The sequence below is a fragment of the Anolis sagrei genome, chromosome 1 (genome assembly GCF_037176765.1).
Source record: "Anolis sagrei isolate rAnoSag1 chromosome 1, rAnoSag1.mat, whole genome shotgun sequence".
NCBI classification, from domain to species: domain Eukaryota; kingdom Metazoa; phylum Chordata; class Lepidosauria; order Squamata; family Dactyloidae; genus Anolis; species Anolis sagrei.
The window spans coordinates 315,633,440-315,646,921 of record NC_090021.1 but is presented as its reverse complement, the minus strand read 5'-3'; the positions used below and the strand labels follow the sequence as shown (position 1 = coordinate 315,646,921).

The 13,482-nt window shown below is 38.6% G+C and overlaps 1 protein-coding gene across 2 annotated transcripts in view; it reads left to right on the top strand.

Annotated features, from left to right (window-relative positions):
• The window catches only part of TC2N (tandem C2 domains, nuclear), a 48,301-nt gene extending 36,101 nt beyond the window's left edge, over positions 1-12,200 (top strand). For both annotated transcript variants that reach the window (XM_060756634.2, XM_060756629.2), the window contains exons 7-12: positions 1,440-1,540; positions 3,145-3,261; positions 4,021-4,212; positions 5,106-5,220; positions 6,988-7,187; positions 11,097-12,200. In XM_060756634.2, coding sequence (XP_060612617.2) covers positions 1,440-1,540; positions 3,145-3,261; positions 4,021-4,212; positions 5,106-5,220; positions 6,988-7,187; positions 11,097-11,210 — 839 coding nt within the window. In that variant the 3' untranslated portion in view covers positions 11,211-12,200. The remainder of the gene's footprint in view (positions 1-1,439; positions 1,541-3,144; positions 3,262-4,020; positions 4,213-5,105; positions 5,221-6,987; positions 7,188-11,096) is intronic.
• Positions 12,201-13,482: the final 1,282 nt, after the last annotated feature.

Here is a 13,482-nt window from a genome sequence, read left to right as displayed (position 1 = left end):
AGTTGGGAGGGAGGGAGGGAGGGAGGGAAGAAGAAGAGAAGGAAGGAAGGAAGGAAGGAAGGAAGGAAGGAAGGAAGGAAGGAGAGAAAGAAAGAAAGAAAGAAAGAAAGAAAGAAAGAAGAGAAAGAGGGAGGGAAGGTTGGCCACAGCAATGCATGGCGGGTACAGCTAGTTCGGAAATAAAAATGTTGTAGAGTAAGAAAAGTCTAATCCTGAAGTTTAATCTGTTCTTTATAAAGTTATCGAGATATGTCCCATCAGCATAACTATTTAGTTGATTTTTATCTTTCTTGAGTCAATAGTTCCAAGCAAAACAATGTAAGAAATGAAACTATTGCTCTATTTATTTCTTCAAACAAGATGATCCACACATCTCCTCAACATCCCTAGACAGTCTTCTCCAGTGCCTCAGTTAACATAGGATGTGTGTGTGTGTGTGTGTGTGTGTGTGAGAGAGAGAGAGAGAGAGAGAGAGAGAGACCTTGCTGCAAGAAAACAAAAGAATCACTCCATTGCAACATATCAGTTTAACACCTTAATTCTAAAAGTGTATGTTGCCTTTGTGCAAAACACAGTAAATTCCTGTGTTTGAAAGATCAGTCTTCATAGTCATATACTGGCTATCCTGAAAATTTAAGAGGAGAACAGCTATTAATGACATTTTCTCTGCCTTGCTTTCTTATTCTTCCATCTTCAATCCATGGGGAAGTTGACCGGGCTGAAGGTTGATCTTTCAGAGCAGAGGAGCTTACTACTTTTTCACTAACCCTCTAGAGCAGTGGTTCTCAATCTGTGGGTCCCTAGGTGTTTTGGCCTACAACTCCCAGAAATCCCAGCCAGTTTACCAGCTGCTAGGATTTCTGGGAGTTGAAGGCCAAAACATCTTGAGAACCACTTCTCTAGAGAAAGTTTTTTGTTTTAATTTAACATTTTTAAAAAGTAACTGAAGAGGAAAAAATAGGGGGGGAAGGGTGGAAACATCCTGGAATAAGAGGGTGAGGGATTGGACACACTTACTTGGAATGTCACAGTTCTCTGCTGACAAAACGCTCCTTCATCACAATACAGGATATCACCCTCTTACAATTGCTACCTGTTTTCTGGCAGAGGTCCTGCACTTTTTAAGGAGAGTTTTTTTCTGACACTGGGACCTAAGGTGTAGTAGTGATGAAAAGGTTAATGTACTGGATCCTATTAGTACATATACTCAAATTTAAAGAGTTCTGGCAGGAAAGTCGTTTGCAACCCATTATCTTGTTAATAATGAAAATGTTCATGGTGCATGTAGATTTAATCACAGATTGTGGAAATGTTGACAAAACATTTCTGGATTCAAAAATATGCATTTCCTTTTAGACAATAGTTACATGAATCCTGGCAGTAGTAGGTGTGTGAATAATTGTAAGCAGAACTAAAAGAATTGTTGGATTTGTCCCTAGATACCATTACATTGTCAAGTGATGAAAGAGAGTTTGGCAGGCTTCATGTGAAGTTGTGCTATCTTCTTCCTGTGGAACAAATCTGGATCACAATCTTACAAGTGAGTATGCCTAAGAAGACTTTAAGTAACATGAATCTTTCTTGGGTGATGGAAGTGTTAGACAGAGATTTAGATGGAGAACTAAAATCCTCCTTTTTCAAAAAGCCAGGGCTACTGAGAGTGCCTTGGACAGTGAGAAGATCCAACCAGTCCATACTTCAAGAAACAAAGCCCAACTGCTCATTGGAAGGAAGGATAGTAGAGGCCAAGATTAAGTACTTTGGCCACATCATGAGAAGAAAGGAAAGCTTAGAGAAGACAATGATGCTGGGGAAAATGGAAGGAAAAAGGAAGAGGGGTTGACCAAGGGCAAGATGGATGGATGGTATCTTTGAAGTGACTGGATTGACCTTGAAGGAGCTGGGGGTGGTGACGGCTGATAGGAAGCTCTGGCGTGGACTGGTCCATGAAGCCACGAAGAGTTGGAAATGACTGAATGAATGAACAACAACAAAGGGCTACTGTGAGATCAGCAATGAAGTCTCCTTTCTGCAAAAGCCAGTGCAAACCAGTTTCCTGCTATTCCTGCAATTGGCTGCCCCTCTACTCTTGCCTTTTCCCATTTTTCCCACAGATTCATTGCAGTGCACCTATTCCATACAGAGAGAAAAAAAATACTGTTACTGTTAGAATTGATAAAGATTATAAAACATACAATTATATTTGGTGAAATAAAACAGTGAAAAATGTATAACTGTCTGTTATACTTATCACAATATCCTCTTCTGTTGTAGTTTTCCTTACTTTTTTGTTTTGTTTTAATGTTATATTTACAGCAGTCATCTGTATATGTACCCTGCAGATCTCTCTCACAGCAAAATTGTTTATTATGCTTTATTATGCAGACTTTTGGGGGGAACAATAGGCATTAGATTTAATAGGATTTACTTCTGAGAAGACATAGGACTGTAGTATTATCCAAACGTGTTTTAGTGGTAGTGAAGAATATAACACATGAAAATAATTTTTTCCCATGTGAAAGCACTGCCCACCCAACTTAGTGCTTAATTAATTATTATAGGTTTTCCTAGCCCTGATAGATGAGATTGTTTAAACTAGAAATAAATCCTGTGCATGCAAGACATCTATTTTATCATTGAGCTACAGATTCCCCATAAGCATGATTTGTAATATTTTCAGTGCTTTTGAACCAGTTTATGCTGGGATAAGATTCTGTAACACGTTTTATGTTGTAATTCATGAATGCAGTGGTGACTAGTATGTATCTTTGGTGTGTGCTACCAATCTCTTAGAGATACTATAATGCCTGCTTTGGTAATAATCTGAATTAACAAAAGGGACTTTTCATGTTACTTCATATTTTATATTTTTGTAAGGAAAAAAATTAGGCAAGTAAATTGGTTGTTGGTTTATAAAAAGTTGTGTTTTAAATTCAATTTTAGCTACTAAGGCATAATTCGTTTTATATGTTGGGTTGTCGATTTTCATTATTATAGGTGTATTGTTGTTGTGTTTGGGAATTGAATATTTGCCTTTTATGTTTGGAATCCGCTCTTAGTCTTTCCAGGGAGATAGGGCAGAATATAAGATGAGGAGGAGGAGGAGGATTAGAATAACTTGAGTTTCAATTTTTAACATTACAGTGCAAAGATCTGAGCTGGTCCCCAAGCTGTGGAGAAAAACCCTACATTTCCATCAAGGGAGTCCTTACACTGCCCAAGCCAGTTCATTTTAGGTGTTTGGCAAGAGAAGCTTCCAATGTAAGTTATCCTTACATATTTAACATTTTGATAACTCATTTTAAAATCTCAAAGATATTGCATATGCACATTTATTTATTTATTTATTTATTTATTTATTTATTTATTCCCTGCATTTGTGCCCTACTCTTCTCACCCCCAAGTGGGGGCCTCAGAGCAGCCTAAGCACTATAGTATAGTGGCAGATAAACAATAATGCACATAACGAGTCAACTCAGCAGGATACCATGTATCAAAGCTTCCGAGAGGTCCAGGAGAATCAACAGAGACACACTCCCCATGTCCAGGTCTCTGCGTAGGTCATCCACCAAGATGACAAAAGCTGTCTCTGTTCCATAGCCAGGCCTGGAACCAGATTGTAATGGATCTTGGTCATTGGTTCCCAACCTTTAGTCCTCCAGGTGTTTTGCACTTTAGCTCCCACAATTCTTAAGAGCTGCTAAACTAGCTGGGATTTCTGGGAGTTGAAGTCCAAAATGCCTAAAGAACCAAAAGTTGAGAACTACTGGTCTATATAATATATTTCATCCAGAAATCTCTGAAGTTGGGAGGCCTCCACATGCCCCAAAACCTTGCTCAAAAAGGGAAGGTTGGACACTGGCCAGTGATTATCCATTGTGGTGGGATTCAGGGGTGTCCCTCTTCTCTCCTGAAGCTGCTTGGGTCCTGGCATAATGAAGGTATACCTGGCTGCTTCTCTTCTTTCCAGTTTTAGAATTTTAGAGTTCATTTTTGTGATGAATTATTATTTCCTTCTAGGACATAGCATTTGTGGAAACCTTTGTGTTTGCTATCAAATTGCAATTCCTGCAGACTGCAAGACTAGTGCTCAAAGTACAAGCTCAGACTCCCAGGAAAAAAACCCTAGGAGAATGCACTTTGTCACTGCGACAGCTCAGTTCACAAGAAACCGAGCACTGGTTGGTGATCACACCTCCTTCCAAAGCTTCAGTAAGTTAATGTGTTTGTGTTTGGGAGTGCTTTTGAAGTTGTTTGGAATTGATATCATATGAGAGCCTGAAAATATAAATTATAAATAATTCATAATGCACTTGACCATGAACCTTGGACAAGTCACACCCTCTCAGCCTCAGGGAAAGGCAGTGGCAAAACCCTTTTGAACAAACTTTACCAATAAAAAAACTGTCATAGTCTGTGTTCTGTCTTAGATTCTCTGTGAATCAAAAGACAGACAATTCCAACACCGCTAAATAACGTTATGCTGAAATAGAACAGCTGTCCTGAGGTACTTCAGTTCTACATATAATAATCATACAGAGTTGATTTCATATTGAATAGTATAGTTACATTCCTTTTATTGTAATTTCAGCTCTTTTCACGTGGTCGACTGCTGGCTGCTAAGAGTTAGATGAAAACACTATGAAGTTTTGACTAAGTTATAACCTGTATGGAATCTGAAACAGGTGGAGCTGTAATTGACAGCAGTAAACAGTTTCAATACCTGATCTTGGCTAGGTTTATAACAGAGAAGAAAATTCCATTTAAAAACAGGCATGCAAGCAGTAGGGGTGAAGGCATTCCTATGCGATTGATTTAGGGGTATATTCACTCTAAGTGATGGCGGAAAGATTTGAATTATGTCTTGCCAGGAGTCCCCCAGCTTTTATGCCCAAAATATGCACAATAGTCTATTATCTCGGTAATCAGACTAGCAAACTGACAAGTGTATGCCATGGCTGCATTCACATTCTTTGTGTGTCAAAACTGCTGAATTTTGATAATGTCATTTAACATGTGTATAATAAAATGTTTTGCTTCAGATTTGTGAAAACTGACTCAGATACAAAAAGAACATATTTTTTTCTCTTTCATTGTCCGTACAGGCAAGTTCTGCAGAACTGAAAATAGGCACCTGTTTCCAAGCAGTAAACAGCCGGATCCAGTTGCAAATTCTTGAAGCCCAGAACCTTCCAAGCTCATCCACACCACTGTCTTTAAGTAAGTATTGCAGTATTTTTATTTGTCCTTTTCTAAATATTTTGGGCTATGGTGGAGTAGATTTCATCTAGTTCAGTTATTATCAGTGTTTAATATAATCTTTGCAATGCACCGCTATTTTAATTTTTTTTGTACTGATGTCAGTGCTAATTCAAGTGGTTACCTTGCTAGATTATGGTTTATTTCTTGTGAAGCCATGTTGACTTGGTTGCTCTTTCAAATTAGCTGCAAAATTATTGATAATGCCATGTAAGAATAGCTGTTGTTGTATTTATTTATTTACTTACTTACTTACTTTGCTTGTATACCGCAGTTTCTCAGCCCGTAGGCGACTCAACGCGGTTCACAACAGAGCAAAAGACAATCATATCAAAATAGCAATAACAATTTAAAACCAAGAGAGCAAAGTATACAATAATGGCACATCAATAATAACACAATAGCGTCTCGTAACTAGAATCGTGATCCAACTCGTCTATTATTCCGTTCCTATATTCATCATATTCATTGCACTATTATCTGAATGCCTGTTCGAACAGCCAGGTTTTTAATTTTTTCCGAAACACCATTAACGTCGGAGCTGATCTTATGTCCATGGGAAGGGCGCTCCACAGCTGAGGGGCCACCACAGAGAAGGCCCTGTCTCTCGTCCCCGCCAGCCGTGCTTGTGAAGCAGGCGGGATCGAGAGGAGGGCCTCCCCAGAAGATCTTAGAGTCCTGGTGGGTTCATAGGCAGAGATACGTTCGGATAGGTAGCTTGGGCCCGAACCGTTGTATGTCTTCAAGTCATTTCTAACCAATCATCATTCTAAAGTAAGCCTATCATGGGGTTTTCCTGGCAAGATGTGTTCATGGGCAGTTTCCCTAACCATTCTCTTGAGACTAAGAGATTGCGACTTGCTCAGGATAATCTAGTGAGCTTCCATGAGTTTCCTCTAAAATAATAGTTCGGTGCTCAAACATGAATATCTATATACTGTGGTCCATATATGCTTCTGAAATATATTAAAGTATTACTAATAAGGAAGCAGTTGTATTCTTTGAGGTGTCATAGAATCATAGAATCAAAGAGTTGGAAGAGACCTCATGGGCCATCCAGTCCAACCCCCTGCCAAGAAGCAGGAATATTGCATTCAAATCACCCCTGACAAATGGCCATCCAGCCTCTGCTTAAAAGCTTCCAAAGAAGGAGCCTCCACCACACTCCGGGGCAGAGAGTTCCACTGCTGAATGGCTCTCACAGTCAGGAAGTTCTTCCTCATGTTCAGATGGAATCTCCTCTCTTGTAGTTTGAAGCCATTGTTCCATTGCGTCCTAGTCTCCAAGGAAGCAGAAAACAAGCTTGCTCCCTCCTCCCTGTGGCTTCCTCTCACATATTTATACATGGCTATCATATCTCCTCTCAGCCTTCTCTTCTTCAGGCTAAACATGCCCAGTTCCCTAAGCCGCTCCTCATAGGGCTTGTTCTCCAGACCCTTGATCATTTTAGTCGCCCTCCTCTGGACACATTCCAGCTTGTCAATATCTCTCTTGAATTGTGGTGCCCAGAATTGGACACAGTATTCCAGATGTGGTCTAACCAAAGCAGAATAGAGGGGTAGCATTTTGTCTCTATTGTTCATCACAGTAGCTGTATTATGTCACTTTTTACTACACATTCCAATGTTGTAATGATTAGTTGTCATACATTTTTGTGCTTCCTGTTTTTAAACTATACATTGGGAAAATATTTTTGAAATAATTTTGCAACTAATTTCTTCATTCTAGATTTTTATGTAAAGGTTTCGAAGCTTGGCACTGAAGGACTGATCGATAAAAAAAAGACCCGACTACTGAAATCTACAAATGGTCAAGTGAAATGGGGGGAAACTATGATTTTTCCAGTGAACCAGAATGAATGTGGTATAAACTTTCTCATCAGACTTTACAGCAGGACCTCAGTGAGAAGAAAACACTTTGTTGGACAGGTTAGTTTATTTTCTACACCGAACTCAAAGAGGTGGTTCTGAAGCAGAGGCGGGGATGTAGTATTGGGATAAGTTCACGTTCTCTCCGCTGCAGCAATTTGTGGTCCCAATGGTGTTGGGCTAGGACCATGCTCCCTAACATTGGATTCTGGCCAATGTATTTTAGTGGAACATTTCCACCAGTGCTTTAGTTAGGGATTAGGATTCCTCTCTTCCTGGGTGGTGAAAAGGGAGAAGGAGCGAAGTACTATTAGGGCCTGTAAATACTGTTTGACAAGGCAGGTTGATTTACTTCTCCTCCTTTGCCTAGAGAAGAGGGAGGAAGAATAAGCCACCAATTTGTTCATTTAAGTGAACAAAAATTATCTCAAAGACTGACCTAATTATGAATTTGAATTCAATATATAATTTGTACAATGGTCTATAATGTGTAATGAAATAATGTCATTACAATTTATGCATATGTTTATACAGTACTTTAGGCAATTTTGGTATTGGTAACATTAAAAATTCTCTGTTTAGATGAAGCAAATAAAATTGATCTGGAAAAATGTCTTGTCTTACCCCTAATCCACTAGTCCAAACATTACTCATTCCAGTCCTTCCCATGGGCTTTCTATGTCTTACATCCCATTTCCATCATGATAGTAAATGTTGGGAAATTCTAGATTCTATACAATTTACTTTTTTTGTTTTCACTTCTATCACAGCACTGCTGAAAATTCATGCTTTTCCTAAAGAAAGGGGAAATATGACAAGTCTTTTGCCATGTAGTAACACCACTGGGGGTTTAACTTCTGTGCTCTATTCAGCTAAACTAGTAACCTGAAAATTAAATACCAGCCCTACTGAGAGTCAAGGCAGTCAAAGACTTCTTAAGATTCACAAAATGAAACAATTTATGCATCAGCTGGTGAATAGTTTTTATTTTAAGTAGCTATATCTGTTTACATGCTGCCATTGCAACTATGAAGGAGGAAATATCACCTTGTACTGCTATTTCAGATAAGAAGGACAAAACTGTATTTTCAAGTATTGCTTCATATAGAAGTTTAAGACTCCCAATCTAATATCAAAGTCGCTCACCCCACCCTAGGAGAAAATAGAATAGCCTTCTCCCTGATAAATTCATAAAACACTTAATCTGTTTTTCAAATTAAATATAAAACAAACAGAAAATCAATAATCTATTAAATGTAATTGTTGTTTTTAACTGCTATTTTTAACCATTCTAATTATTATACTTTGTGTAAAAAAACAGAGTGAACCTTTTAAAAATGTGTTTTGTAGACTTTTGTAATAAGAGTGAAGATATATTTTATTAACATTTGTTGCCAGGCAGACAACAGCAGCACCTGTTAGTCGTTAAATGCCTGCTTAAACAAAAAGGTCTACTTGCTGGCAAAAGGAGTACAGAGATGGGTCCAGCATAGCCACTCATAGGAGGGGATTCCACATTCAGGGAATACTCACTAAGAAGCCCTCACCAGATGAGGCTACAAGATAGCAGGACCATGAGAAAGCTCCCCCCCTCCTCCCCCATGTTATGCCCAAAGATCTTAAGACTGTCTGATCTACTTTGGTCAGACCTCACCTAGAATACTGTGTCCAGAGATATTGACAAGCTGGAACGTGTCCAGAGGAGGACGACCAAAATGATCAAAGGTCTGGAAAGCATGTCCTGTGAGGAACAGCTCAAAGAGATTGATATGTTTCGCCTGCAGAAGAGAAGGTTGAGAGGAGACGTGGTCACCATGTTTAAATATTTGAAAAGATGAAAAGAAGAGGGAACAGACTTGTTTTCTGCTGATCTGTAGACTAGAACTCAAAGCAGTGGATTCAAATTTCAGAAAAGGAAATTCCATTTGAACATTAGGAGGTTGGTAAAGGCTTCTTCTTTGGAGGCTTTCGAACAGAGGCTGGATGGCCATATGTCAGGGGTCCTTTGATCATGTTTTTCCTCTATGGCAGGTGAAGGGACTGGATGGCCCATGTGATTTGGCTCAAATGTGGAGATAAGGTGTTCAGGCTACACCTAAGCCACATAGGGCTTTATAGGCCTTAACCTATATGTGAATTATGTCTGGAAATGAAGTAGTAACTTGAGAGCTGTTTCAAAAAACGAATAATATGTTCCCTGAAACTTAATTAGTTCTGCAGCTTCAGCATTTTGAACCCACTGAAGTTTCTCGACCATTTCCAAAGGCAATACCACATTGAATGTGTTATAGTAATCAAAACAGGATGTAATCAAGGCATGCCTATTCTCTAGAAATTGGTGCAGCTGTCACATAAACTTTAAGAATGCACATGCACTCCTGACCACTACTGGAATCTGAGCTTCCATCAGGACGCCCAAAATACAAACCTGAGATGTTCAGTTGAGCATAATACTATCTGGCACAGGCTGAATTCCTCCTTCTGATCTGCTTTATGACTGACTGGGATCTCTCTCTCTCTCTCTCTCTCTCTCTCTCGGATTAAGCTTCACATTCACAGTCATGACTACTTAGTCATTATTTTGATACTGTTGCTGATAATAACTCACTCCCACGTTATTTACTGGGCATCAGTTACATTAGAAGTCAATTCTGCTAGTCAATGGTATTGTGTTACCACCAAATTTGAAAGGGTTGAGCCAGGAGAAGTTATTTAGTCAAGAATCAGTTGATACAGAATTCCAATCTAAGTTCGACAGGTATTTTAATCACCTTCAACACTTACACAGAGATGTGAGGGAATTGTCATTCCATTGTCAGACTTTTCAGATGTAGTCCTTAATGTCAATCAAGCTGTCTAATGCTGTAAATGCTAGTGTCAATCAAGTTGTCTAATGCTGTAACTCCTCTTAATGCTAGGAGTTATGTCATTTTCATTGTCAGTGTTTTGAACAAACTCCAAGACATCGAATTTTGACACAGCAACATGCAAGAAGTAAATAGAAAAGCTTGTAAGAACAAAGTTGTTTTTCATCAGTGGTAATTCATAAATCTTAAAATAAACTGCCGCCCTGATTCCTCCTTTGTGGAGAGAAGGGCAGGGTAGAAATATATGAAATAAATAAATAAATAGTGATGAGCAAGCAAAACAATGAATGAATATATAAATATTTGTAAAGCATCACTGAACACTTGTTTGAACTGAAGGTATCTTTGTCACTGTATAAACTAAAAAGCCTATTGTTCATACCACACATGCAAGCCTTTAATTCTCACTCTTTCAGATAATGATTCAGTACTTTTGCTGGACATGTTTCAAAATTCAACACTAATTGTGTTGATCTGTTGTAGACTTAATTTGATCCACAGTACCTGTTTGAATTTGTAATTGTTATGCATAACAGATATCTTTTCTATTGTTGAAAAACAGTGAAACCTCAATTAAAATTGCCAAAGTAGATAAAAGTAATTTCCATATCCCATTTGATATATCTGAATTTTAATTTTTTTATACAAACACTGAACAAAATACAGCACAAATATGGATATAAGACACGCCCACTACAAGTGGCAGAATATTAAAGCAAATAGTGATATACATATTTTTTTTAAAAAAAAATCAGTTGTAAGCTGCAGGAAGATTTCAACTAATGGCAAACTTTGCTTAGGGTTTTCCTAGCAAAATGTTTTCAGAAGTGTGTCACTGCCATTCTCTTGAGGCTGAGAGAAGGAGATCTGCCCACATTCACAAAGTGGGCTCCATTGCTGAGTGGGGATTTGAATCCTGCTATCCCAGAGTCCTAGTCCATTGCTCAAACTGTATTTCTGATCTTTTTGGCATCTTTTCTATTCTTCGTTTAAAGTCCAAACTGATGTAGTTATTTTGTTTATGAAGGATTCAAAATAAATGTTGAGTATGGTATGTGTGAAATGTTTCTTTACTATTCCCTCTTCTTTTTCTCCCATGCAGGTCTGGCTAAGCAGTGAAAGTAACAGTTTTGAAGCAGCTGCTCAGTGGCAAGACACAATTACCAATCCAGAGAAGGTTGTTGTCAAATGGCACAACGTCAGTTCAGCATGCTGATGGTTTGGTCGGTTCTTTGGCTTGTGATCAGGACTTTAGCCAAAAGACTTTTATAGATGTTTAAAACAAAGAGCCATCAATTAAGAGAAAAGGACATATGGACTGCACAGTGCCACTTCTGGAGAGGAAAATATTGTGCTAGAGAAAATTGACAACAGGCAAAATCCTGGAAATATTAATGGAAATCAGAGCCCACCTTTGTTTGTGGCCTGATTAACTGACTGGTTTTTATTGTCTGTAATGGTTACCAATGGACTTTTTGTATATTTATGTTCATCTTAGAAAAAAACTGGGATGATTGTATATTTATGTTCATTTTGGAAAAAAGTTAATATTCTTAGATTTAATTCAGCTTATATTTTGATTGATGATTCTTCAGGAAGACTTTCCCCCTTTATTGTTTTGAAAAGAGTGCCTTAGCTACTATTTTATTTCTCAAGCTTTGGAAGAGGATGCACTTGCTAGGGCTACCTTCATGGTGAACAGACAGAGGCAAAATAAGCAGGAAGGAAACAGTGTTTTAAAAACCTTGAAATAAAACTCAAACCATGCATGCTTGCCATGATGGTGTTGGAATTTAAAGGTTGGAGGGAAGAGATAGAATGGCAACTCTTGCCATGTTGAAGTAATTTAACACGATTCTACACTGAAATGTGGAGTTACTGTTCTTGCAGCTTGGGTCTATTGCTCAACTCACTATTGTGAACAGAAATGTTAATTTAACAACAGACCCTCCAAGAGGTGGGTGTTCTAAATCGGAAACAAGTAGAGGACAAGAATCAAGACTATGATTTAAAAGTCTCTAGTCAGAATTCCATAGTGTCCTTCAGATTCGTCAGGCCTTAACCTCCATCCCTCCTGACCACTTGCAACATTAATATGGAGTTGATAGCATTTAGAGAGCACATCCTGTTCAGAAAGTTATGCCAATTGTTGTAGTTTACGTTTAAGAGAGTGTAACATCTTGAGAAATAAACCTTCTCATCCCTATTAATATTTCAATATGAATATTTCAAGAATCTTTCATAGATACAAATTCCAGGAAAAAAGATTCCACCATAACATAAGGAAGAACTTCCAAATGGTGAGAGCTATTCGGCACTGGAATATGCTGCTTGGGAGTGTGGTGGAGTCTCCTTCTCTGGAGAATTTTAAACAAGCTGAATGGCCATCTGTTGGGCTGCTTTGATTATATGGGTTACTGTATGGCCACCCGGTGTATGGCTCCCGGTGGTGCAGGGGGTTAAACCACTGAGCTGCTGAGCTTGTTGACCGAAAGGTTGCAGGTTCGAATCCAGGGAGCAGCATGAGCTCCAGCTTCTGCCAACCTAGCAGTTCAAAAACATGCAAATGTGAGTAGATCAATAGGTACCGCTCCAGCGGGAAGGTAACGGCGCTCCATGCAGTCATGCCAGCCACATGACCTTGGAGATGTCTACAGACAACAGCAGCTTTTCGGCTTAGAAATGGAGATGAGCATCACACCCCAGAGATGGACACGAATGGACTTAATGTCAGGGGAAACCTTTACCTTTACCTATGGCAGGGGATTGGACTGGATGGCTCTTGTGGTCTGTTCCAACTCTATGGTTCTATGGTGAATTTGTGAGCTCAAATCCATGAATAACTGAATGGTTATATTTTGTGGAGATTACAGCTAGCTGGAATTAGAGAGTATGGGGTCACTTGGATTGGCTAAGACAAATTTATATGTCTTCCTTACTGTCTAGAAGTTACACATATAAAGGGCTACAATATTCATTATTATTGTTACTTAATTTATATCTTACATTTTCAAGCCTTTGGACTCAACTATTTACAGAAGTTAAAATACATACAAATAAAAGCTTATGTCGGACAGAAAGTTAAAATATAACTAAGTTACCAAGAAAGTTAAAAATACACACTTTAAAAAGTAATGCATACAGGTTATATAGAGCAGTTTCCCAAACTCTAGTTTTTGTGGTTTTTGGACCTCAGCTTCTGGGAGTTGAAGTACAAAATACCTGGAGAATTAGAGATTGGGAATCACAGATGATAGGGCATTACTAAAAGCCCTTTCCCCATAAACAGCTGTTTACAAATACCTTACAAATATCTAAAGCTAAACATGTCTTCATCTTCTGATGCAAAGACACTAGAAGGAACTAGTCTACTCAGGATCAGTCTAACTGCAACTGTTTTGACCAATGTGATGTGTGCCATCATATGTTGGCAGTACCCCTCTACAAGCAACACTGGATAAACAAGACAGTCTGCGCAAGAGAAGAAA